Below are 27,259 nucleotides of genomic sequence, written 5' to 3'. Positions count from 1 at the left end.
AAAACCATTATGGGCTGATTACAATCTAATCACTTCATCTTAATTTCAGTCATAAATAAGTTCTATTCACTGTCAATTCATCATCATTCCATTTTTCAGCAAAATGGCTAAAACTATCTCTCTGGATGACTGTAATATGGTGTTTCTTTAATCGCCTCCTATCATATGAAACTGAGGTGTTATAAGTTGAATGTTGGTGTTTATAGAGAGTAACATCATCATTTGTTTTTTAGGTAATTCTGCCTTTCATCTTTTCTTAAGCATGTGTGTCTGCCTTCGCTGCAGGTAAACTTCCTCATGAGTGAAGTAGCATGTTGCAGTACCTGTTGCACATAGAAAAATAATTTATTTTCCTTGCAGTGGGTTATGGATTGATAGGAAGAGAGAGAGAGAGGAGAGAGAGGCGAGTGAGAGAGAGAGAGAGAGAGAGAGAGAGACAGAGAGAGGAGAGAGAGAGACGCCGGGCTGCTCTCTCACCTTAAGGGGGCCATGTTGAAGACAAGAAGCAGTTTTACTTTGTAAGCCCAAAAGGTAGATCAGCGTAAACTGTAAAACTTCAGGTATTTGTGAATCCAGTTTTATTTGTGAACAATCCTATTTGCAAAGCAAATGATTGCCTGCTGAAGTAAATTCTGCATTTTGAAGTAAGAGCACACCCTCTTTTTATGAGACGCTTTTTTACTTTCAAAGGAAAATGCATTCATTCATAAATTATGTTAATTTCACACTGTAGCGAACATCCACGGACAGATTATAAAACTGATATGTCAATGTCACAATCTTATCTAATACATCTTCATCCAGAGATGGCTCTCAGGAACATATAGGTCAAATAATGGTTGAACTCTCAATTTTCCATGTTTCTGGACAGAGTCAGATAAGACTCTGTCAATCATGGCACTCAAACTGTTAAGGCTGAGCCTAAAAGGATTTATGACCCCATCTATCTTTTTTTAATGAACATCTACATTGCTAAGGAGCAGAACGCCTTTCTTAAAACGACTTAAAGAAACTGTGTTGACGCAACATGTACCTGAACTGATGTGTTACGCTGAGCTAACATATGTTTAATAACAGGAAGAGTTCCATGGAATGTGGGTTTTGGACCTCCTGTAGACCTCTCTCCACTCAATGACTCCTTCTGATATCCACATATGTAAGCAAGTTAGCTCCTATGTTGGTCAGTTTCAATCGCTATAACTCATATTATTATTCATATAAAGTCATACTAATAATAGGCCTATCCTTTTCTATTAACCACAAAATTGGTTCAAAAGTGAAAGTTTTTCCACCACCTGTTTGAAGACATTGGTTAAAGAAACCACATCCACATTTTTCAGTTGAAAGTCAATTTTGCAAATCCAGGTGAATTATGGTCTAAACGTTTAAGGTTTATTCAATGTTTTCAAATAGTCAGTGAATTTTTTTTCAATTTTTAACCAGTTTTAAACGTCTTTAAACCATAAACATCTAAGATGTTATTGGTAAAATATGAAGCAATGTATGTAGCTATAATTAGTCATACTCACATATCAACAGTTGCCACTTAAAGGAAAAGAAAACCATGTGACACAGGGAACAATTGTTTCACATTCCTTAATATTGTGAGACAGGCATTTGTGTTGTGTTCATGAAGTTTGGGAATAATTGCAAAAATGAAAATTTATGTGAACGTCCCTTCAAGTTTGACCAACAACTCAAAAAGCCACTTTGTTGTTTAAGCAGTTAAATACAACAGCTGCAGCTTTTTAATTTGTGCTTCCTGCCTTTCCAAAACTGTTTAGTTGGCCGACTGGTGGCAAATGTCAACTTCTGCTGCAGCTGACTTTGAGATTGAGGGTTTCTCACAAGTAAAATGACGAAATAAATTGTGATGTTTCATGATTTTCAGTTTTATTCCAACAACAAGAACAGCAGGTCAAACAGATGCAACTTTTGTAACTTTGCTGCACTCAAGCAGAGCCTCGTAGTGTTGTGTTGGCTGATGGATGTGTTGTAACTGAACCCACAGTCTTAAACAACAGTGACTTCACTTAAGATGATCTTCTTTAAGACCATTTCTCTGAGTTATCCCTCAGCTCAGATGATCCAACGGTCAAACTTGTGCGAGTAGCGTGATGTGAAATTAGTTTTGCATTAAGTGTGAATGTTAGTGTCGTTAGACTCATATGACTCGCTAGTCATGCGAGTTGTTAGTCAGTCAAGTTAAAATCAACCACGTTTTTTTCCCTAAACTTTACGAAGTGGTTTTGTTCCTGTCTGTGAAGACAGAAGTTTATTTGTAAAGACACTATGCATGTAACAAGTGTATGTTGACACTCCATCTCTGAAATGTCCAAAACTGATGCAAAAGGGGACATAGTTAGAAGCTTAGGGCCTCTGACCGAACTGTGGTATTTGACTCATTGGCGTAAGAATTTGTGGTTTTTAGCCAGAACTGCGTCACTGAGGTTGACACGTGTTTTCCAGAAACATCAACTGTCAGTTGTCACTCAACTAATGTGATTATCCTCTCTTGATAAAAAGCACAATAGTTACAGTATGTAAAGTACGATCAGTAAGACCAACTGCACTGTCAGATTGTATCAGCAACAGTGAGATAGGATGTCAGTGTGCGGTTAGAGGGAATGTGGATACGCTCCCAACGGAGTTGAAGTTAAGCTGTGGTTTCTGAGATTCGTGGCTTATGATTGAAATCTACATTTCTATACTGCTCATTAACCGAACAAACTCAGTTTTAGATTTAGACCTCCACCAGACAGTCTGTCATATGCCCATATCATACTTTTAAGAAGGTATGTTTGCTCATTTGCATTGTCAGTAATATCTAGGAAAGGCAGGGCAGGCAAGAGTGTGAGGTCAACTCTAACTTGCAGAGATAATCATAATTTCATGTTCATATGTTACTGTGGAATTCTCCAGAACAACACACTGTAGCATATACTCTTCTCCCTCATCATCTTTATCAGTATCATCATTATTAGTGATCTATGTTGTGTTGGATGAGTCTACTTTGAAGAATTGATGCCTGAGGCGTCTGTGTTAAAGAGATGGACGCAGTGACCATTTTGTTTAATTTCCCACACCCAACTCCTTTTCAGTGAGTGTGTGTGTGTGAGGGGGGGTATTCTGCACTCATGCAGATCCTTGTAGTGTTGTGTTGGCTGATGGATTGTGTTGTAGCTGAACCCACAGTCTTAAACAACATTGAGTTAATTGAAGATGATCTCACAGATAACGAGTCCTGACTGGACCATTTCTCTGTGTTATCCCTCAGCTCTGTTGGGCCTGTTCCTCTCTTTCTTTCACCACCTCCTTGCTTCTCTTCTGTATTTCACTTCCATCAAGATTACAATCATTTCTTCAGTCTTCACTTCTCTCTGTCTCATCACAAGCATAACCACTGTGTCACGAGCCAGCTATTTAACAGAAAATGGTAATTTTACTGGCAGTATTAGGCCTTTGATGTTGCCAGATGATAGCTATCTGCGAGCTCCCTTTACTTCTCCCATTGCCTGCATACTCTCTGGCCCGGCTGGCTCTGCTTATTTGTCAATCAGAACGGTCTTAAATAATAGGATGATTATTTCTTGATACATGGTTATTTTAAATTAAATTTAATTCATACAGCAGCAAATCATGACAAAAGGCACTTTGTAACATTTTATCTCCATCTCTTAATAGTTTAGCCTTCTGCTAACCATAGCCTACTAATAATACTATTATAATGATACAGTTTTAATGGGTTTTCGGGGTGATTACCATCCATCTTCGTCCGCTTATCCGGGGCCGGGTTGCAGGGCCGCAAGCTAAGGAGGGTCCTCCAGACGTCCTTCTCCCCAGCAACACTTTCCAGCTCGTCCTGGGGAACCCCGAGGCGTTCCCAGGCCAGACGAGATATATAATCCCTCCAGCGTGTTCTGGGTCTACCCCGGGGCCTCTTACCAGTTGGACGTGCCTGGAAAACCTCTAAAGGGAGGCGTCCAGGGGCATCCTGATCAGATTTCTGAACCACCTCAGCTGGCCCCTTTCGACGCGAAGGAGCAGCGGCTCTACTCCGAGCTCCCTCCGGATGTCTGAGTATCTGCGATCTCATTCTTTCGGTCACTTCCCATAGCTCATGAACACAGGTGAGGGTTGGAACGTAGATGGACTGAGAGCTTTGCCTTACGGCTCAGCTCCTTCTTCACCACAACGGTCCAGTACAACGGCCACATCACTGCTGACGCTGTGCCGAACCGCCTGTCCATCTCCCGTTCCATTTTACCCTCACTCGTGAATAAGATCCCGAGATACTTGAACTCCTTCGCTTGGGGCAATCCATCATTTTCCGGAAGAGAACCATGGCCTCAGACTTGGAGGTACTGATTCTCATCCCGACCGCTTCACACTCGGCTGAAAACCGCCCCAGTGCGTGCTGAAGGTCCCGTTCTGAAGAAGCCAACAGAACCACATCATCTGCAAAAAGCAGGGATGCGATTCTGAGGTCCCCAAACCGGAAACCCAGCTGCACCTTGAACAATGGGCAGCCCTGGCAGAGGCCAACACGCACTGGGAACAAGCTCGACTTTGTGCCGAGTATCCGGACACAGCTCTCACTTTGGTCATACAAGGACCGAATCGCTCGTAGTAACGAACCAGGTACCCCATATTCCCGCAGTACCCCCCACAGGACTCCACGAGGGACATGGTCAAAGGCCTTCTCCAAGTCCACAAAACACATGCAGACTGGATGAGCAAACTCCCATGCACCCTCCAACAGACCTGCAAGGGTAAAGAGCTGCTCCACTGTTCCACGGCCAGGATGGAATCCGCATTGCTCCTCCTGAATCCGAGGTTCGACAATCGGCCGAAGCCTCCTTTCCAGCACCCTGGAGTAGACCCTATAATTGGAGCACACTCTCCGGCCCCCTTTTTTGAAAATGGGAACCACCACCCCGGTCTGCCACTCCACAGGCAAGTGTCAGCCAAGACAGCCCAACAATGTCCAGAGCCTTTAGCATCTCCGGTTGGATCTCATCCACTTCTGGCTGGAGTCTTCCCCTGAGTCTTCAGACTCTGCCTCTTCCACAGAGGATGTGTTGGTCGGGTTCAGGAATTCCTCAAAGTGTTCTTTCCACTGCTCAACAATGTCCCTAGTCCGGGTCAGCAGTTCCCCCCCCCCCCCCTGCTGAGCACAGCCTGAGACAAACCCTGCTTCCCCTTTCTGAGTCGTCTCACGGTTTGCCAGAACTTCCTTGAGGCCAGTTGAAAGTCCTTCACCATGGCCTCCCCGAACTCCTCCCACACCTGGGTTTTTGCCTCAACTACTGCCGTAGCTGCAGCCCTTCTGGCCAACCGGTACCTGCCTGCTGATTCAGGAGACCCCTGGGCCAGCCAAGCCCGAAAGGCCTCCTTCTTCAGCTTGATGGCCTCCTTCAGTTCTCAGATTGTCGCAACGACAGGCACAGATCGCCTTCCGACCACAACTCCTAGCAGCAGCTTCCACAATGGAGGATTTGAACATGGCCCACTCGGATTCCATGTCCCCAGCCTCCCCCGGGATGCGCGAGAAATTATTCCGGAGGTGGGAGTTGACCTTGCGGACAGGGTCCTCAGCCAGACGTTCCCAGTTCACCCTCACCACACGTTTGGGTTTACTGGGTCTGTCTGGCAGCCTCCCCTGCCACCTGGTCCAACTCACCACCAGGTGGTGATCAGTTGACAGCTCTGCTCTTCTCTTCACCCGAGTGTCAAAGACATACGGCCGCAGATCTGATGACACACCTACAAAGTCGATCATAGACCTTTGGCCTAGGGTGTTCTGGTACCAGGTACACTTATGAACCGCCCTATGCTCAAACATGATGTTTGTTATGGACAGTCCATGACTAGCAAAGAAGTCCAACAATAAAGCACCACTCGGGTTCAGATCAGGCAGGCCGTTCCTCCCAATCACATCCCTCCAGGTTTCTCCATCGTTATCCACATGAGCTTTGAAGTCTCCCAGAAGAACTATGGAGTCCCCAGTTGGCGCGTACTCCGAACTGCTGTTCAGTGCATAGGCACAAATGACAGTCAGAGACTTCCCCCTCGCGATTCGCAGTCGCAGGGAGGCGACCCTCTCATTCTCCGGGGAAAACTCCAAAACAGCGGCGCTCAGCCGGGGGCTAGTGAGTATCCCCACACCCGCCCGGCGCCTCTCACCCTGGGCAACTCCGGAAAAGGATAGAGTCCAGCCCCTCGCCAGGAGTTTGGTTCCAGAACCAGTGCTATGCGTGGAGATGAGCCCCACTATATCTAGTTGGTACCGCTCCACCTCCCGCACCAACTCCGCTTCCTTCCCCGCCAGAGAGGTGACATTCCACGTCCCCAGAGCTAGTCTGTGATGCCGGGGGTAAGCACGCCCAGGTTCCTGCCCCTGCCTGCCGCCCGGCTCACATTGCACTCGACCCCAATGCCTATCCCTGCATGGTGATTACCATTACTGGTATTATTTCACCTCATGAACCTGCTGTTTAGCCTTTCAATGTCCACAGTAACTTCTAGCCTGGTAATATTCAGAAACAATCAAGATGGCCACACACCTTGATTATTTAATTGCTAGGCTATTGAATGAAAGGACTTGATCTCAGCTATGTAAACGAAAGGAAATAGAAACATGTTTAAATGTTATGTGGTTTGAATCAAAACATTCACAGAGCTGAAACCTGCCTTGCCAATGACTTGCAAGTGTCTAATAAAGACTTGTAACTTGACTTGGACCTGCCCCCAAAATCCAACAATTTGAGATTTGATTTGATACTGCTTTGACTGGAATAGAGTCTTGACCTGGGGCCTGTACTAATAAGCAGATTGTGGGGTAAGGGAGGTAACTTCAGGGTTAACTCTGGGTTTTCAGTCCTACAACGCTGTTTCACTTCTTACTGAGTTAGATTGCCATGGTAACTTATTCAATTCAATTCAATTCAATTCAATTCAATTCAATTCAATTCAATTCAATTCAATTCAATTCAATTCAATTTATTTTGTACAGCCCAAAACCACAATTTGCCTCAGAGGGCTTTACAATCTGTACACATGTGACATCCTCTGTCCCGGAACCCTCACATCGTGTGCACAGATTGTAAAGCCCTCTGAGGCAAATTTGTAATTTGTGATTCTGGGCTATACAAAATAAACTGAATTGAATTGAATTGAATCGGCACAGGAAAAACTCCCCTAAAAACCTTTAACAGGGAGAAAAAAGGAAGAAACCTATGGGAGAGACAGAGGAGGGATCCTTCTCCCAGGATGGACAGAATGCAATAGATGTCATGTGTACAGAATGAACAGCATAACAGAGATACAACACATTCAATGTATATGACATAAATGATTCATATAATCACAGTAGTAAGCAGAGTAACAAAGGAAAAAATGAAGACTACTTATAATAACAGCAGCAATGACTATAGTAGAATTAAAATAATGATATAAGGAATAGTATTAGTAATGTGACTAATAATAATAATCGAAGTAGCAGTGGGTGTCAGCCGGGTCACAGCAGGAGGCACGACCACGGTCCAGGTGCCACAACGATTCATGGAAACCTGCAAGGCGAGAAAGCACAAAGACTCCAGCTTCACACTTATCCTGCTGTTATGGTTATTTTGGAGATATAAAAAAGTCATATAAAAGCACCACCTCCTGACCAATCAGAGCTTGGTTCATTGATCATTAGATAATATTACACAATTATGAAGAAGGTAAAGTCATAATCCAGAATGAAAGTGTCAGGATAGTTTAAACTAATAAATGCAGAAAGTGTGTGAATGTGTTAATAAACAGATTTATAATGTCACTTCCTCATCTCGAGCACAATAGATCTGACCATAATTACATGAGTGTATTATATTACATTAATGTGTTGCAGATGTATTCTTATGGCATGTTTGACGATATTTTTGCCTTATTCTTTCATCTAAAACGCCAGCAGTGGGAAACAGACTCATATATTCATATCATATATTCAGTTATGTGCGTCAGCTTCTTGAGCCTTGTGACGGAATTGTGTGGTCCTGTAGACTAGTTACTTTGCTCCGACTACTTTTATGTATGCTGTAGGTGATTATAAATTATGAAAGGAAACCTTCCTACTACTGTGGATAATGTTTTTATATTTATTTTTGATTTACCCCAAAGTCTGTTTCAGACCGCCGGATTTGCAGCTGAAGGAATTAGTTTGAAATATTGTCAGACACACCATTATTTCTTCAAGGGGATGAATAAAGTATCTTTTATTCTATAGGAATACATGCAAGCAACAAATGTACCTAACCAAATACACACATGTAATCAAAATCAGTAGTGATATTATAATACTGTTTATTTACACATTTACACAGTTACTTTCATTATGAATAATGTGTTGTATTGGTCTAATATTATAGTTTTCTCTTCATTTGTAAAATATGTCAGCTCTGCTTACAGCAGACTGTTCCATGGTTGTGATTGGTCAGATACTACTAACACCACCCCTTTATGTTAGCCTCAGAGGCAGATTGAGAAACCCTGGGATGTGGTTGCTAGGGTAAGTAAAGCCGGATAACCAAAAGATACCCTTGGTATGTTGAACTCACCTTGTAGTACAGGGCAGTGGACTTCCATCAATGTGATTTAAGAAAAGCTGTGGTTACTGCATCTAACTGTAGCTATGATCCCGGGGGGAAATATTCAAATCAAAACTGCTATGTTTTTACTGCTTAATATGGGCTTTATTCAAATCAGTTATTTCTTATTTTTTCTTCTTACCACAGCCAGGGAAGAAAATGTGGCCACTTTCCGTGGCTCAGAGTACTTCTGCTACGATCTCTCGCAGAACCCCATCCAGAGCAGCAGCGATGAGATTACGCTATCTTTCAAGACGTGGCAGCGCAACGGCCTCATCCTCCACACCGGCAAGTCAGCTGATTACGTCAATCTGGCACTGAAAGACGGCGCCGTCTCCCTTGTTATCAATCTGGGCTCCGGAGCCTTTGAGGCCATTGTGGAGCCAGTCAATGGGAAGTTCAACGACAACTCTTGGCACGATGTCAAAGTGACCCGCAACCTTCGGCAGGTAAGGCACAGGGATGGTTGGCCGAAGCTTTTCTTCAATCCCATCTTATTTCGATTTGGTTGGTTGGTTGGTAAGTCGACAGGTAGGTAGGTCGGTAAATTGACAGTTAGGTAAACAGGTAGACAGGTTGGTAGTTAGGTAAGTGCACAGGTTGGTAGGTAGGTAGACAAGTAGACAGGTAGGAAGGTATGTAAGTAGTCACTTAGGTAGGTAGGTAGGTAGGTAGGTAGGTAGGTAGGTAGGTAGGTAGGTAGGTAGGTAGGTAGACAGGTAGGTAGATAGGTAGATAGGTTGGTAGGTAGGTAAGAAGGTAGGCAGGTAGGCAGGTAAATGGACAGGTAGGTAGACAGGGAGGTATGTAAGTAGACAGGTAGGTAGACAGGTAGGTAGGTAGACAGGGAGGTAGGTAGACAGGGAGGTAGACAGGTAGGTAGACAGGGAGGTAGACAGGTAGGTAGACAGGGAGGTAGGTAGACAGGGAGGTAGACAGGGAGGTAGACAGGGAGGTAGGTAGACAGGGAGGTAGGTAGACAGGGAGGTAGACAGGGAGGTAGGTAGACAGGGAGGTATGTAAGTAGACAGGTAGGTAGACAGGGAGGTAGGTAGACAGGTAGGTAGGTAGACAGGGAGGTAGGTAGACAGAGAGGTATGTAAGTAGACAGGTAGGTAGACAGGGAGGTATGTAAGTAGACAGGTAGGTAGGTAGACAGGGAGGTGGACAGGGAGATATATAAGAAGACAGGGAGGTAGACAAGTAATACCAAAGTGTTACCTGCTAAAAACATGTGCAGTTTGCGTTGTACAAAACACAGAAGAGTTAACTCTATTTTACCTGGCACACATTTCATTGAACATGCCTTGATAGGTCTGGACCTTTCTACAACACACATATCCTTTAAAATACTTCTGAGAAAGACTGCACTCAAAGTAGAACCTTGGTAAAGAGACAGACCACTGACATCTAAACATCTGGTTCCTTTTCAAATCATTTTAACTTTGCCTCTGTTTCCACCTGTAACCTCTACCATTGGCTGTAAGTAAGTAGTGACTTAAGGAATGAAATGACCCATTGTTTTTACTAACATGTGTACTAACTCGCTCACTTTTCATAATTTGGTTTTATTTTGATTGACGTAACAAACCCACTGTTCAACTGTGTAAATTCGTTTCTTACCCACCCCACCTCTTTGAAAAGCAAACAGGCATTGGACGCGCTATGGTAAACACACTCCATTGTATGGTAGATATCATTATTTTTGTCATTTTTTAGTTTGCTGTGTACTTTTCCTCTTCATCTTCTTGGACTTCAGTTAATCCTGATACCAAAGCAATTGTATTTCCCAGCTTTCATGATTTTCTTTTTCTTTTCTCGTGCCTCTATCATTCTCATGGTTGCTTTTCTGCTTTCCTTTTTATTTTCATCCTCTTCTTTAGTAACGCATATAATTTGTTCCTCTGAGGTTTTACTGAAACTGTTTTATTGCAGATTTTTGTGTTAGGGTGTTTAGATAACTATTAAGAAGTCTATTACAACTAAAATTAGAGAGACTAAATCTAAACTGGAAGTCTGAAAATGGTTTCCCGTGCACTACAGTGTATGTGCATGACCTGACATGGACTGAATCCACCTTACACCAGACTCACATTTTCAATCACACTCCTGAGCAAGTTAAAACTAAAGGCAATTAACATTGCATTTTAAAAAGTTTATAGCCACCAAGTTTCTGGTGCATGAAACTTTAAATTACTAACATCACAATAGTAGTTTTCTGCTCCGTTTTGTGTATTTGTCCTTATTTCTCTGCACTATCACTGTGGCCTGATTGGATTTTTTGGAGAGTGATAGTCAAGAAAGGGGGAGAGAGAGAAGGGGTTAATGCGTGACAGTCGACAGCCCTGAGTCACGCCCACCGGTAGATGCAGAGCTTAGAAATATGTACACAGCTAAAATGTATCATGCACTATTCCATTAGCACCAAAAGCATTTGACTGAACAGTAATTAGACGGTGAATGCTAAGAATTCACCGTTAGCTGAGGCTACTCACCCATGTGTTTGTCTTCTTTATGAGAAAAGAAACAGGACTCTAATTGATATTGGAATTTTTGAACATCATTACATTTTCATTATATACCATTCATTACAATACTCCATAGGCTTTCAATTCAAACATTTAGAAGTAAAAGTCTTTCCTTTCAGCACGTTGTATTATACTGTATAGCATACGTGGATCATTATTACTGTTTTAACATTTGTTGTTGAGGTAGAATCACTGGTTAACTAAATGTAAAAGTGAAGAGGTATAAAGAAGCATAAAATAAAATAGTCAAGTTCAGTACAAGTGCCTCAATATTGTACTAGACTTTCATTCCTAAGTAAAATGGTGTCAGAGCTTGGATGTTTCTACTACATTCAATTTGCCTCAGACGGCTTTACAATCCGTGCACATACATGACTGATGTCCTGCAGTGTGGGTGTGTCATCTGCCATTCTGTGTGTACTGTCTGCATGTTTGCATTCCATTTTGTGTGGCCTGACGCTAATACCTCCCTCTTCTCCGTTGGTTTGTGAGTGTCTATTGTCTGCCCCTGCATGCTATTCTGTCATTATTGGTTTCATTTCCCCCTCACATATTTACAAAAGGAGATCAATAAGAACAGTAAACATCATAGTTTGTGCATTATTAGTGCTACATGAAGAAGATCAGTGCATGTCTGTGAGTGTCTTGAGCTAAATTCACCCAGTTTACATCTTTATTTTGACATTTTACTAACCTTTCATATCAAAAGTTTTGACTTCAACAAATAGCATATATTAATTTACATCAAAAATGAAGATTCTTTTTTTATATCTGTCCTTTCTGATCCATAACACATGTAAACAAATGACCAGGTCAGAGGTTTATAATTTACACCGACCCGCATTCTAAAACACCATCTTTGATCCTGACAATCCAAGAAAAACATCATATTTCCACACTCACTGTTCAATTCTCTCTGTCAGGTCACAATATCAGTGGATGGGATTCTGACCACTACGGGTTACACCCAGGAGGACTACACGATGTTGGGCTCTGATGACTTCTTCTATGTGGGTGGAAGCCCCAGCACCGCTGACCTACCTGGATCTCCAGTCAGCAACAACTTCATGGGTTGTCTCAAGGAGGTAGAGTACCTGTCTCATCGTTTCCTGCTGGTTGGAGTAAAACGAGGTGCTGGAGTGATTATGGCTTGCTAAGACGCTCATGTCTATTTGTCCATACCGTCTCTGAGACAAGGCATTGGCTGTTTAGCTGCTAGATGTTACACTTCCATTAGCAGCTAGTCTGTGAGTTTGCCTGACTAGTGTTTGGGACTGGGCAGGTGCTGTATAGTTGGGTTGATCAGAGCTTGTTTGCTCCCGTGTCTGCTAATGGGATTGATGGGAGCAGTATCATTAACCATTCAATTAAACTACATGCCATAAATCCAAAACAGTGAGCCCAATTTCACAGAAATATACGTGAAATGACCACAACCTCTTAATAGAGTATTGTATGGTGCTGGCACTTAATATATTAAAATGACATGCCAGTTCCACAGGAACCATTCCAATGGACAGACATTTAGGAACCTTTGTCATGATGGACACACAAATTCCCTGGTTCAACAGAAATACGTTTGGATAAAAAAATCTACAATGGGTGGAGGTTAGGATGGATATGTGGGTCAAACCCAGGAGATGACCAGGAGGAACTGAACTGAAAGTGAAACTTATCTTTGCTCTCTTAAAAGCCTCCAGACCCAGTTGACAAAACACATTTTGCTGCTTCCCGTCCACAGCAGTACACTGCTTTGCTCCTGTGCTGGTTTTCTGTCTATACACTGACTATGGAGAAGTGCCACATACAACCACACTTCTGAAAATCCCAACCAGGGGGTAGGAGCTACGCTTCTACGTCGATGCCGTCAGCCGGCATTGCCTTATCAGCTGTAACCGCCGTATAAGAGCAGTGCTGACATACACTAAAAAGGGAACGACTTCCTGTGTTCTAGTTTATCCTGTCTCTGAAGAAATTTCCCCTTAAATGTTCCTGTGAATAAGAAACATCTCCCATGTGAATCTTTCCTTTTTTATTAAAATACATTAAAATCACAAAAGAAAAAGAAAAACACAACCAGTGATCAGAACTAACCTCTTCATTGAAGGCAGGATAAAAAACCTTCCAGATAGATCTATAGAATTGCAATACATACACCAAAGAAAACAATGAGGCATTACCTAGTGACTTCAGTCTCTCCTAATAACAAGCCTCTCAGAATGAATACAGTAATCGGATTATTAAATCTGTTATTTAAATAAAACACAGTGAAAATGACATAGCTTTGTGACACAATAAAAATACAGTATCTAAGTACTTAAGACTTACAGTACCAGTCAAAAGTTTGGACACACCTTCTCATTCAACTACTTTGAAGAATCTAAAATATAAAACATGTTCTGGTTTGTTGAGCATTTGTTTGTTTAACACATAATTCCATATGTGTTCCTTCATAGTTTGGATGTCTTCAATATTAATCTACAATGTAGAAAAAAATAAAAATAAAGAAAAACCATTGAATGAGAAGGTGTGTCCAAACTTTGACTGGTACTGTATTTTCCGAGTTATGAGCTTCAAAGCTCTCAACTTTTCCATAGCCACCAATGTTAACAGACTCAGATCTCTCAAGCAAAGCAACAATTAAGGAAACTTTTTATATATATTGTTTGATCAATTCGTAGGTATATTTCACACCATTGCATTCAGCTTATTGTTCTGTCACTCACGGTATCAAATTCCAGTCAGTGAGAGTTATTGGCAATTGTCAAGCTGTTTGTAAAGAGCCTTTACACAGCAGCCGTTTTGTCGTGTCATTGCAGGGTGAACACAGGTGTAATTAATAACATTAATTATGGCCCTGTTCCATTTAGGCCTTGCTATTGTGGCTGTTGGCTTACTGGAATGACTGCAACACTAAAGAGAATGGGCCATAATGTATGACTCCTGTGTCTACCCTACTATGACCTGTCAGAGTAGCTGCTGGGTAATTATCAACTGTACAGTCACATGCTTTGGGAAATTCCTGACACAACGGCTTAGCACTTCCATACCAATAGACAGGTTAAAAGCATCCAATGCTTACACTGTAACTGATATTTCAACTGCTATCAGCACTAACACATCAACAGTTTCCACAGTTGCATGTTATTGTATCATCTCTTCAAATAATGCTTCTTCTTCTGTCAGCTCAACAGTCCAGCTGACATTTCAACTACTGACATCTCAACGGCTTATAGTGCCTTATCTTCTTTCAGTACTTCCATCTTCTTATATCAGTATAAACATTTCAAAGACACCTCAACTGTTTTTAGTGGTCATGCTTCAACACATGCTTTCAGCACCTTCACTTCAAGTAATGTCGAACGGCTTTCGCAGCTTACACCTCATCTGTCTTATACTGCTGTCAGTACCAAAAATGAGGTTCAAATATTCGGTTTGAACTATGTATATATTTATTTATGTACATTTTGTCCATTACAATGTGTCCCTAACTGGCTGCGATCGATGCAGCACTGCGTGGCTCTAAACTTCAGTCGGACACCCCTTTTTCAATTTCTTCCTGTTGTTTTGTAGAAGAAGAAAGGAAGAGTTCTCTAAATTAAACTTTAAGAAATTATTAAATAATATATTGTACTTTTTACTACATCACATCTCAGAGTAAATATTGTACTTTTTACTACATCACATCTCAGAGTAAATAATGTACTTTTTACTACCCCACATCTCAGAGTAAATATTGTACTTTTTACTACATCACATCTTAGAGTAAATAATGTACTTTTTACTGTACTACATGTACAGTAAAAAGTACTGCCACTAAACATTACTACACCACATCTCAGAGTAAATATTGTACTTTTTACTACACCACATCTCAGAGGTAAACGTCTTGTTAGTTAGTTTAATCTTCAGCAGTGAGTCATATACTATAAGATCATGATCATCATGTTTGTAGTGTCACTTTCCTTTAAGTATCACGTATCACTAAAAAGAACATCCCTGTTTTTAGCTTTGTGACGGCTCAGTGTCCAGCTGATCCAAGAGGCTTTTTTAAAGAGTTTAATCATTTAGGTATGTTATCTGAAGCTTATGAATTCCATTCAGTAAAAATGTTAATGTTATTATGATGAGTTGAAATGTAATCTCATAAAATGTAGTTTTGGTGAGAAACTTGAATAAATCCAGTTGTTTGAAGGAGATGTTAGTTCATAGTAATATAAAATACATATAAGAGAGGGAATTCATTACCTGTTTAAATTCCCAATACCAGCTCTGACAAGCTTATATTACATACATTTACTAATACATTTACTAATGCCACATTTTTTTTTATTCAAAAAATACAATATTTTATACTCATACCACTTGAATTGTGTGTTTTTATCCAACTAATCACTATATATGACTAATACAAGTAAATAATGAAAGTAAAAGTAAATAGTTGCTGATAATAAATATTCTAGTTTATTAGCTATATGCCTATTAGAAATATTCTGGTAAATAATTGTGAAAACTGTTAGACTTTCTCTGAAAATAATCGTGATATCAAAATGTAATATTTTGACATCCCTCATTTGCATGTATAACTTAAATCATAGTAACACACTTACTAAATAATTTAAACAAAATCTGTATATACCACTACTTAAAAATATACATTTTATTGGTCCTCAGTCAGAAATAGTAGACCACATTCTGTTTAAAGCTGGTATTTGTGCAGAGTGTCAGATAAAGATCAGTATTAGTATTATGCTTTGAGTAGAATTAGCTTCCATTGGGGGCAGCGTAGAATTGTTTGTGACTTGTGTGATCCAAACATTTCCAGTAACTCCAGAGCATTGTAAAGTCCAAAAGTACAATCTGTCATCACTTTATTTATTGAAGAAAAGTTATATTCATTTTCAGTCAATAAAAGTGATGTTGTGTCACCCTGTTGTACGCTACATTCACTGTGCGCGAGGCAGACAGCTGCAGCAGTGCTGTGTTTTAAAGAAATCTAATATTTATTTTCATATTCATAAAACCTTTTTTACTATTTGAATATACATTCAGATCTATAAAATGTGTTCCCAGCCCTACTTACTTGTCAATTATTTTCAGTAACAATTAACCTTTTGCATTGCTCCAGCCTCAAATTCAATATCCCCATGCAACATTTAAACACAATTAAAGCTCAGAAATACATTTCAATTCATAATATTTTCACGTTATTTATATCTATATATATATATATATGTATAAAAAAAGACCTCTACAATAACCCTCAGATCAAATGTTTCACGCTCACATAAATCAAGATTACTATAAAAGTTTGTGGAACAGACAGAATATTTGGCTTCTGCTCCTTACTGATGAAGTCATCTCAGTTGAGCCTCTGCAACAGATTATCAAAGTTACTTTAAAGCTAATTGGTTTTCAGTTGCTTTGCCTATACCAACTTTCAGGGTGTAAGAGATGGTCCATTTAGTTAACCCATGCACACAGACACACAGACACACACACACACACACACACACACACACACACACACACACACACACACACACACACACACACACACACACACACACACACACAAACAAATATGTTGTTCCCTCAATCTGATGATGTCATATCTTTGCACTTGACTGCTGCAGCGCTCGGCAGCAGGGATCTGGCTTTCACTGTCACTGGTTGACGACGACGACACGCACGCACGCACGCACGCACGCACGCACACACACACACACACACACACACACACACACACACACAGCATCACATGGCCCGCAGGGAGGATGAGGAAGTGGCGCTCTAGCCATTTAATCCCCCTCTGGCCCACTTCCTGCTCTATGCCATGCTGGGCAGGTTTGCGATAACAGCCAGCCCTCACACACACACACACACACACACACACATGCATCAAAATACAAATAGAAACACTCACACCCAGGCATGCATATTAGGTTTGAGTCCTTTATTCTCTCATCATGACACACAGAGAAATCAAGAATAAACATGTTACATAACAAAGACAAGACACACAAACACATTTTCATTTGAGACAGACTCACTAGTGTCCAACACAAGTGCTGATTTATGAACGCAGTAATCTCCAAATCAAGCAGCACAGGCTTATGAAAGCAGTGCTGCAGCATATGTCACATATGCATTCTTCACTTTCAAATAAATACATATTTGCTACTAAAGCAATGTAGCATACTAGTGACATATCTGAATGTAAACCATACTGATAAAAGGACCCTCTTTTATGAAAAGTGAATACACATTATCTGACCAAAGACATTGTTCACTCACAGCTTACTGCTGAAAAGAGTACTACATTGATTTAGCAATACACTCCTAAACTATACTATGACTGTCAGAGTCACGATGGACAGTTTAAAAAAAAAGGATAAAATCTGATGCAGCAGTCAAAGCTATGGTCTTTTTATTCCACATGTAGTGGCAAAACCTTGATAACTTGGTTTTTCTTTAACTCCTCTTCCACTATGCTATTGGTTTACCACAGAGAGAGTTCGGGTGCAATTTGTTAGACTCGCAGCCTTGTTTCAAAAAAGAAGTCCAAAGGGCGTTCAGTGTTCACAGTTGATTGTGATTTACTGCAACATAAACATTATGGGAAAATAAGATGCAGTTGTCTTTAGTGTCCTTAATATTTCACTGTTGCGTTGCCGATGCCGTTCACTAGCAAACGCTCTCCCAGGCTGAGGCTGAGGTAAAAAACGGTATCTGCTGTCACTCACTTTCTCTCCCCCACCATGCGCCATTCCACCAACTTATAGGAGTGTCCTCCTCACCTGTGGGCGGGGCACTCTTCGCTTTTCAAACACAAATATAGAAGTAAATTAGTAAATTACATTCATAAAAAATAAACTTAAATGCGGCTCCTACACCACACATTAAATCTTTCTGGTAAAACCCTGTCATCTACGCAAGGGTGACATCACTTCCACTGATCAATCAGACTTCATGCAGCTCCCTCTGCAGCTACAAAAGGCTCTATACAACTTTTTCACATATGCAGTAGTAATCCCCAGACTTTGATGTGTACATTCAGTGGAGTTCCTCTTTACAGTTAAGATGTGAAAACAAAGGTAACCCTTTACTTTAAGTCCCCCTATTTGGCATTTATAAGCAGTATATAAACATATAGTCAGTTATTTATAACACCGTGTAATGTAGTTGTACACAGTTTGGAAAGGTCTGTTTCTCTACCCAGCCTGCTCCTGGCTGATGTCTGGTCACAGGAAAGTGGAATGGATAGAATAGGATTTGGGATGGCCCAGTGACGGGCCACATCTCTTATTGGACTTGACCGGAAAACCTCTAAAGGGAGGGGTCCAGGAGGGCCCCTTTCAACGCAAAAGAGCTTGGGCTCTATTCCAAGCTCCCGCTGGATGTCTGAGTTCCTCACCCTATCTATAAGGCTGAGCACAGCCACCCTACAAAGGAAGGTCATTTTTGGGGCTTGTATCAGCAAACCGATTCTTTTGGCGGTAATGACACCTTATTACGCCAGTCAGAGGTCACTGAAGTTATTGTGGAATCGGTGTGTTCATATGCAAAGACAATGTCGGACTCCGTAGTTTTCTCTGGCCCTCTCCCTAACCTGGTTAATGATGAGATATATAGCCACATGTCATCATTTTGCAGCTGGCTGTCGAGGTGGAGTCCAGCAAACAATGTGGGCTTCGTAGACAATTGGCAGACTTTCTGGGGAAAACCTGGTCTGATTAGGAGAGATGGCATTCATCCCACTTTGGATGGAGCGGACCTGTGGCGACTGTGGCTCAGTGGTAGATCAGGGTCTTCCTCCAATCAGAGGATCGGTAGTTCGATCCCAGGCTCCGGTTGTCCATGTCGATGTGCCCTTGGCAATCGATTTTTCAGCAGTTTATAATTACCTGCTTCTCATGGACAGTACTGATAAGATTAACGATAATTTTACATTTTTGCATCTTAAAAGTAAGTGGCAATAACCTGTAGTTTATGAACAACTGCAGGTAAGAAAGGCTCAGAGGTACTGAAAAGATGGATTACTTAATATTCCAAGGCTCCAGCTGAATCAAATCTAACTGATATCATTATTTCAACAAAAATAAAGAACATTTCTGACTCAAATGTTTATATGTTTTTCTGGTAAAGTTAATAAAAAACTCTACAATAGGGCTGCAGCTATCTCTATCTTGTTTAATCGATTAGTTTGGTCTATAAAATGTAAGAAATGGTAAAAATGTGTGATATAATTTCTGAAAACTGGTGAAACCCTTACTACAACTGCTGATAACTCTTCAGACTGAAAATCAACCTTAACTATAAACTAATAGTACAACCTCGATTTCCGAAAAGTTGGGTTGCTGTGTAAAACGTAAATGAAAAAAGAGGGTGTATTTTTACCAGTCTGAACATTTGCTCAACATTGTCTCTGTCCTCTATTCAGCTAAGAAATAGGTGCGTACAAACCCAAATGTAAAGAAATGACGATACACAACTATTTCTGATGCACACACATTTTCCTTTTAAAAATGTAATGGAAATCCACAAATATAAATATTTAAAACAGTTTGAAATTTTCATCAAAAACATATTTGGATGTTTTTACATTTATATAAACAAACCTGCATTTACAAACTGCTTGTCATGTGGTAACCCATTTGTTCGTGGTTTTTCTTTTATACTCCCCTGACATCACTGGATTTACAAATGTATTTTTTTCAACAGGGAATTATCTGTAGCCAATCAGATGTCTCCTCAATTTTCAACTAATCACATGAGCGTGCCCCAACAAAGTTATACTGTCTCATTATACTCAGGTGGAGAATGAAGTGGAAAGGAAAAGGAGAAATCATCGTCAGCGCTGGCAGTCCCAACATTAGATTTGGGCACACCAACTAAGTGTTGAAACGATAAAACATGGGCAGATAGTCTGTAAAAGTCTGTAAAAATCCCCAAAATAATCCAAAAAGGTGCTATTGGACAGATGGAACAGTCAATTTGATCTCCTGAGAGGGGAAAAGAAGAGGTTGATAGCCCAGAGATGCTTCAAAAGGTGACAAACCAGTGGCAGGGCTGATCAGGGAGTTATGGGCGTATTCAAACCAGGGTGGGTAGGTTCACCTGGAGGCTGGAATCAATGTTTTTTGCTAGTAGTTACCTGAGAGCACCAAGGTCCCTGGTTCCTTCACTGGCAACACATGGGGCGACTGTGGCTCAGTGGTAGAGCAGGGTCGTCCTTCAATCAGAGGATCAGCGATTTGAACCTCGCTAAACCATGTCGATGTTTCGTGGGCAAGACACTAACCCCAAATTGCTCCTGTAGTCTGTGCCAGCGGTGTGTGAATGGGTATGAATGTTAGATAGAATCCTGATGGGACTACCTTGCATGGTAGCCCCTCCTATCAGTGTAAGAATGGGTACAGTCAATTTTTACCATTTACCACTCATCCAGCTTCCCATCCAGCCTGTTCATCCAACGGAGGCAGAGTTATTCCAGCCTGTGTCTTAAAACACAAAATCCAAACTAATTGTCCTCAGCACCTGGATCAAAGCCATGGCACTTATCCAGCAGATAAATGGACTTGAAATTGTAACTGCCTCTCTAGTCTTGTGAACACACAAAGCGCTTTAACATGTCCTTCACCCATTCGTACACTGATGTCATACCAATGGGAGCAATTTTGGTCTTGCCCAACGACACATCAACATGAACTAGAGGAGCCGGGGATCGAACTACCGATCTTCTGATTGAGGGACGGCCCACTCTGAGTCAAAGTCACCATTCAGTGAGTCCAGAGATTTGATTTACCACAATTTGCTGTCTACGAGGAGGCGGATGTGCTGTTGTCCAAGTAGAGCTCTGTGACTGGAGGTGGCTTAATGTAGTATGGATTAGAATCCGCACTGGTATCTGCTGGGTCCATGCTGGCCAGATTGTCCGTTATGAGGAATGGAGAACTGGACCCGAGAGTATATACAGTCCGGAGACAAAGGGAAGTTCAAACTGTTTATTTAAACAACATTTGAAAACATGCAAGGAGGAGAGGGTTTCTCTGGGAGTGAGCGAGCAGGCAGGAGACGGGAGAAGCTTGGCAGATGAGCGGAGAGGAGCTGCTGCTGTGTGGGCGGACTGGCTGAGTGAGACTGGAGAGCAGAGCTGAGCTGAGGAGATGAGCCGGGTTTATATACTGCTGATGAGGAGAATGAGCTACAGGTGTTCCAGGAGGGCTCTGAGGTCCACACACAAACACACACAAGCAAACACACACACACACACACACAAGCACACAAAAACACAAGCACACACACACACACACACACAAGCACACACACAAGCACACACACACACACACACACACACACACACACACACACACACACACACACACACACACACACAAACAAGCACACACACACAAACACAAACACAAGCACACACAAACACAACACACACACACACACACAAGCAAACACACACACAAACACAAACAACACACACACACACACACACACACACACACAAGCAAACACACACACACACACACACACACACAACAAGCAAACACACACACACAAACACAAACAAGCACACACACACACACACACAAGCAACACACACACACACACACACACACACACACACACACACACACACACACACACACACACACAAACACAAACAAGCACACACACACACAAGCACACACACACACACAAGCACACACACACACACACACACACACACACACACACACACACACACACACACACACACACACACAAGCACACACACACACACACACACACACACACACACACACACACACACACAAGCACAAACACAAGGACAAACACAACTGTTAAGAAGGAGAGAAGGTCCTGACAGACATCTAAGTGGGGATTCTGTTTTAATTTATTTACTTACTTTTTATTTTCTTTGTGTAAATTGAGAAATATTTTTTGTAGAGAGTAATTTATATATGAATCAGAAAAATTGAGCGTTATCAGATAACGCTCAATATAAACAAATGCACACATAAGAATTAACAAATGTATTTTTTTCTGATTATACATGTAACAGAGTACATGTAGCTCATTACTACCCACCTCTGCAGGTTCGATTAGTAGGAACCATGTGTTCAGAGCGCATTATCTGTTCACACACATATATTTCTGTCACAGGCTGATTAGTTATAATAAAGCCGACATATCAAATCTTCAAAATCTGAAAACAGACTGCCTTTCATTGTTCATGGAACAATATAGTACACACATACACAGGCATTCGTTTGTTCACAAACACAGTGTATGAAAGATTGTCCTCATTCCTTCTCCCTCCTAATCACAGGCCCACCCACCCCCACATCAGCAGCACCCACCAGCTCTCCCTCTGTCTGCTGTCCAGCACCCTCTCGTTCTCCACTCCCTGCCATTAGGGCTAATTTGCCTGCTGTCAATGCTCTTGTCCTCGCCATCCACAGAGCGGCATTATGGATAAATGTTTTGTTACCATGGCACCAGGTACTGGTCGCCCTGGGCAGCCCCTGTTGCTGGCTGGCCCATGATTATTACAGCTTTCATAAGCCAGCAATTACAGAGAAAGCCTACATCTCAAAACCTACAAAATACATAATGGCCTACAATAACACATAATTGCAATAACTGCTTTGTCATTACACCTCCATCAACCACTCATATGGAGCCTGGTTGTGCCTGTATTACTGTAGCATACAGTGCATGAGCAAAACAGCACTGACTGCTGTTCGGGATTCTCTAGTAGTTACAGTACTTTGTTACTGGAATTAAATATTTTCGTAGCATTTGTACCACTCAGTAGTACTCTGTCTGCATTCTCTACCACTAGTTTAAAAAAGAGGTCCCCTACTTCTATTCCACTATATTTATTTTACAATGTATGATTAAAAAATCTTTCAGTTTACAATTTTACATTCAAATCATATGAGTTCATAACATATGCTGCATTGTTTACAGATTAAAATACTTAACAATTGGACTGTTTACTCTACATCCGTCTGACCGTCTGTTTTAGTTACCTTTCAGATGACAGTTTTTCGTCCCCATCCTGTCCAGTTAAAACCATGTTTCTCCAGAAGTGTTGATGTTAAATGTTTGGTGATAACTGAAGCAGTAATATTAATCCAGAAACATCTGATATAAAAGTAAAAGACAGAAAGAGAACCTTTTAAATGATCTATCAATATTTTTTCTTTAACTACATTGCTATATTCTGTTGATAATACCTACATACTTTTACTACTGTAAGGTTTTGAATGCAGGAATTGTACTTGTAGTAATAATTTTCACAGTGTGGTATTATTACTTTACTCCAGTAGCCTAACCAATATGACTACTTCTTCCACCATTGCTTATAACCCTTACTTCATTCTGCTTCATAATGAGTAGTTTACTTCTGATACTTTAAGTACATTCTACTGATAATACATCTATATTGACTTAAAGCTGCATTAATTGATTGCTCTTTTCTTTTAATTTGGGGGTGATGCACAACAAGCTGTAAACACAACCCTGATACTTTGTCACACTATACAGTTCTTATCGTTAATGTGTAAGCAAACAGTTGCTCTTCACATTTAGATGATACAGAACAACTTTGTTATCCCATTGAAGTCCAACACATCCTCACTCTGAACTCGTTTAATACCAACCATTGGTCAGAGGCCCCAAGCTTCAAGCTATGACGCTCTACGATCCCCTCCAGCGTAAGTTTTGGACCTGTCAGGGACTGCGTGTCAACTTTGTACTAGTTGAAAATATATCTTGTTTAGGCAACAAACTGCTGAGTTATTCAATTCAATTTAATTCAATTTATTTTGTATAGCCCAAAATCACAAATTACAAATTTGCCTCTGAGGGCTTTACAATCTGTACACATGTGACATCCTCTGTCCTTCCCTCACATCGGCACAGGAAAAACTCCCCTAAAAAAAACCTTTAACAGGGAGAAAAAAGGAAGAAACCTATGGGAGAACGACAGAGGAGGGATCCTTCTCCCAGGATGGACAGAATGCAACAGATGTCATGTGTACAGAATGAACAGCATAACAGAGATACAACACATTCTATGTATATGACATAAATGATTCATATAATAAGAGTAGTAAGCAGAGTAACGTAGGAAACAATGAAGACTACTTATAATAACAGCAGCAATGACGACAGTGGAATTATAATAATGATATAGGGAATAGTAATGTGACTAATAATAATTAGTGAGTTATGTTTAGGAAAAGAGCATGGCTGACTTAACCTCGGTTGAAGAACGACTGATGTGATTAGCAAGTGACAAGCGACTCCCGTGACTAATGACATAAACGACTCAGAACTAACGAATCCTCCGCCAGCCCTGCGTTGACCATCTCACACTCGTACTTCGTCAGTTACTCTGTGTGTAATAATGACATGGGAGGCTTTACATTTGATTTGAAAGTATGGTGCGTCGCATACAGACCCAAAAGATTGCCTCTGTGCATCGATTTCAGACGGCAAGGAGCATTAACCAAGCATCAATATTTGATGAGTTTGGAGTGAAACTGCGTTGTGAAACTGCGTTGTGAAACTGCGTTGTGAAACTGCGTTGTGAAGTCATGTTCGTGTCCACTTGATAAAACACTTAAAGTCCAACATCCACCAAGTCCTGATAAAAAAAATGTCTCTTCAGCTGCTAAATGCTTCACTTTGTTCACCAGCTGCTGTTTAACGCTGAGCAGGTGTGGACAGTAAGAGTTTTCTGATCCACTGTAAACAGCTGTCTGCTGTTGGAATACTATTGTTATCTATTTAAATTGAAGTTTATACTCATTCTACAGTAAGCTGTGTTGTTTCTAACTCTTTTTTGTGCTTTGTCATGTACCCATTTGGATAATTGAATGATTTGACAGCAGGACCTTCTTATACAGATTATGGAAATGATTTCCTTCATACTAGGTTACCCTAGAAGCTATACAAATGATGAAGTTGGGTTTTTTCCACTAATGCCTGATGATGGAACACTGCATGAAAGTCAATGCTGCATATTTTTAATTCTAAAGTATTCCTAGTAATTATACTCAGTTTTTTTTTTTACCAAAACCTAATACTCCTTCCTTTACACTTCTTCTTCTATCTAAAAGTCATAACCAAACCTTATTTATCTTTCTTGAGCATCTTGTAGAATAGAGACCGTTTCCCCACTTATCAACAGTGTTGGGTAGAGTAAAACAATTCAAATAAAAGCATGGTTACTTTGTAATTATATTGACTAAATTATATAAGAAAAACACTGAAGTAGTGAGTAATTTCGTTTCATTGAATTACATCAATGAATTATGTTCATGTAGATCCTCACATGTTTTCTCAAATTGAATATGGAATTCTTGATGGTCTTGATGTCTCATTTTGGGCAGCGCATAATACGACTGTTGAAAGGCTAACAGGGTCTGGATGTCGGCCATGGATGGGCATGTGCCTCTTCTGAAGGAGACAAAAATGATCTGCCATGCTCTCAAGCTGTAGCCAATGGAGGGGGGAGTCGTGAAGGGGGAAGGGCCACGCCTCTGTTTTATCTGCGGTGCTATGACCTGCTAGTAGGCTACACTACCCCTTACCTTTCCTTGCATGAATTCAAACCTGTTTTGAAAAACTTTAACGACGGACAAAAGTTTGTAGTTGGTGTGTTAAGGTGATTGACACAAAATGAGGTCGTCAATTTCAGACAAAAAATCCGGACTGCAAAAGTGTTAGCAAAATGAAAGGTATTCTGCAAAACCAATATACTACAATACAGTACAATATACTAAAGAAATGAGTGCATGTGATGGAGTTAATTTAACACATTACTATCCACCAATGCTTATCAAAGCCCCTCACTAATGCATGTTCTGACAGCATAAGGAGCAGTCTAATTTACTTATATTGTATCAACTCACATGCAAATTCCAGGCCTCATTTGTGATTTGTAACACAGACAAGCAATTTTCATCAGATCATGTCTATAAAGTAATTATTGAAACTCAAAATACAGCATACACTGCACCTGGTTATATTAAAGTTGTAAAATAGAGAGCCTCTCAGCAAACCACACATTGCTCACTGATATGCCTGTACACTGCACCAGGTTCAAGCTGTATCGAATGGATCAGTGTATAAAAGCCCCATCAGCCTCAGAGGATCCCTTCACAGATTTCACTACACTGACTTTAGAGGCTCCCAGCACACACTGTGTTTTATGCAAAGGAAACGATGCCATCCTGTGGACAAGACCCTGCAGTGTCTAAGTGTGCAACATGGCAAGACCATGTGACTGATCCAACCCAAGTGAAGTGTTCATTGTAGGCATGTCTACATGAGGGTTACACACAAATGGATATAAACTGTAAAAAAAACTATTGCCAGCATAAACGGCGTACGATGACTCAGTGTGCTCGTGTGTTGTCAGAGTGAATGGAAAACGTCCAGTGACACATGCACTGTATGTGATGTTACTGACAGTCAGTGTCAACCTTATGTAGTGTCGAAAATTTGGTCGATCCTCTTCTGCAACCCGGCTTATAGTCACACACACACACACACACACACCCCCACACACCCACACACACACACACACACACACACACACACACACACACACACACACACACACACACACACACACACACACACACACACGCACCCACATGCACGCACACACACACTATACAATCTCAGTAGGCAGAGATTTATGGGCAAGGCAGATATCTAGGCATGACAAATGTTTGTGTCCCTCAGCGCCTACACACACACACACACACACACGCACACGCACACACACACACGCACATGTTTTGTGACTTCTTCTGTATTAAACCCGGACCATGATGTTTTTAGAGCCTTAACCAACTACTACCAGTGCCTGAATATTATCATAAACAAGTGTATTAATGCTGTATTTCTCTATTAGCTGATATTGTGTTGCAAGATCAGATACTTTGGCAGAAAACATATGAAATGCAAATAAACTGTACAATGAAATACATCACATCTCTGTGTTTGAAAAGCTGATTTGTATATCTGAGCCTATTGGGCCATGTGAAAATTCCTACTTCT

General features: G+C 41.0%; 1 protein-coding gene across 1 annotated transcript in view; it reads left to right on the top strand.

Moving 5' to 3' along the window:
- Positions 1–27,259, top strand: part of nrxn3a (neurexin 3a) — a 166,636-nt gene that overhangs the window by 54,080 nt on the left and 85,297 nt on the right. Inside the window, exons 5-6 of the mRNA XM_054613239.1 lie at positions 8,778–9,079; positions 12,082–12,243. Coding sequence (XP_054469214.1) covers positions 8,778–9,079; positions 12,082–12,243 — 464 coding nt within the window. The remainder of the gene's footprint in view (positions 1–8,777; positions 9,080–12,081; positions 12,244–27,259) is intronic.

The sequence above is a fragment of the Anoplopoma fimbria genome, chromosome 15 (assembly GCF_027596085.1).
Source record: "Anoplopoma fimbria isolate UVic2021 breed Golden Eagle Sablefish chromosome 15, Afim_UVic_2022, whole genome shotgun sequence".
NCBI classification, from domain to species: Eukaryota; Metazoa; Chordata; class Actinopteri; order Perciformes; family Anoplopomatidae; genus Anoplopoma; species Anoplopoma fimbria.
The sequence above is the reverse complement of the archived record's forward strand: the minus strand, read 5'-3'. Positions and strand labels throughout refer to the sequence as shown.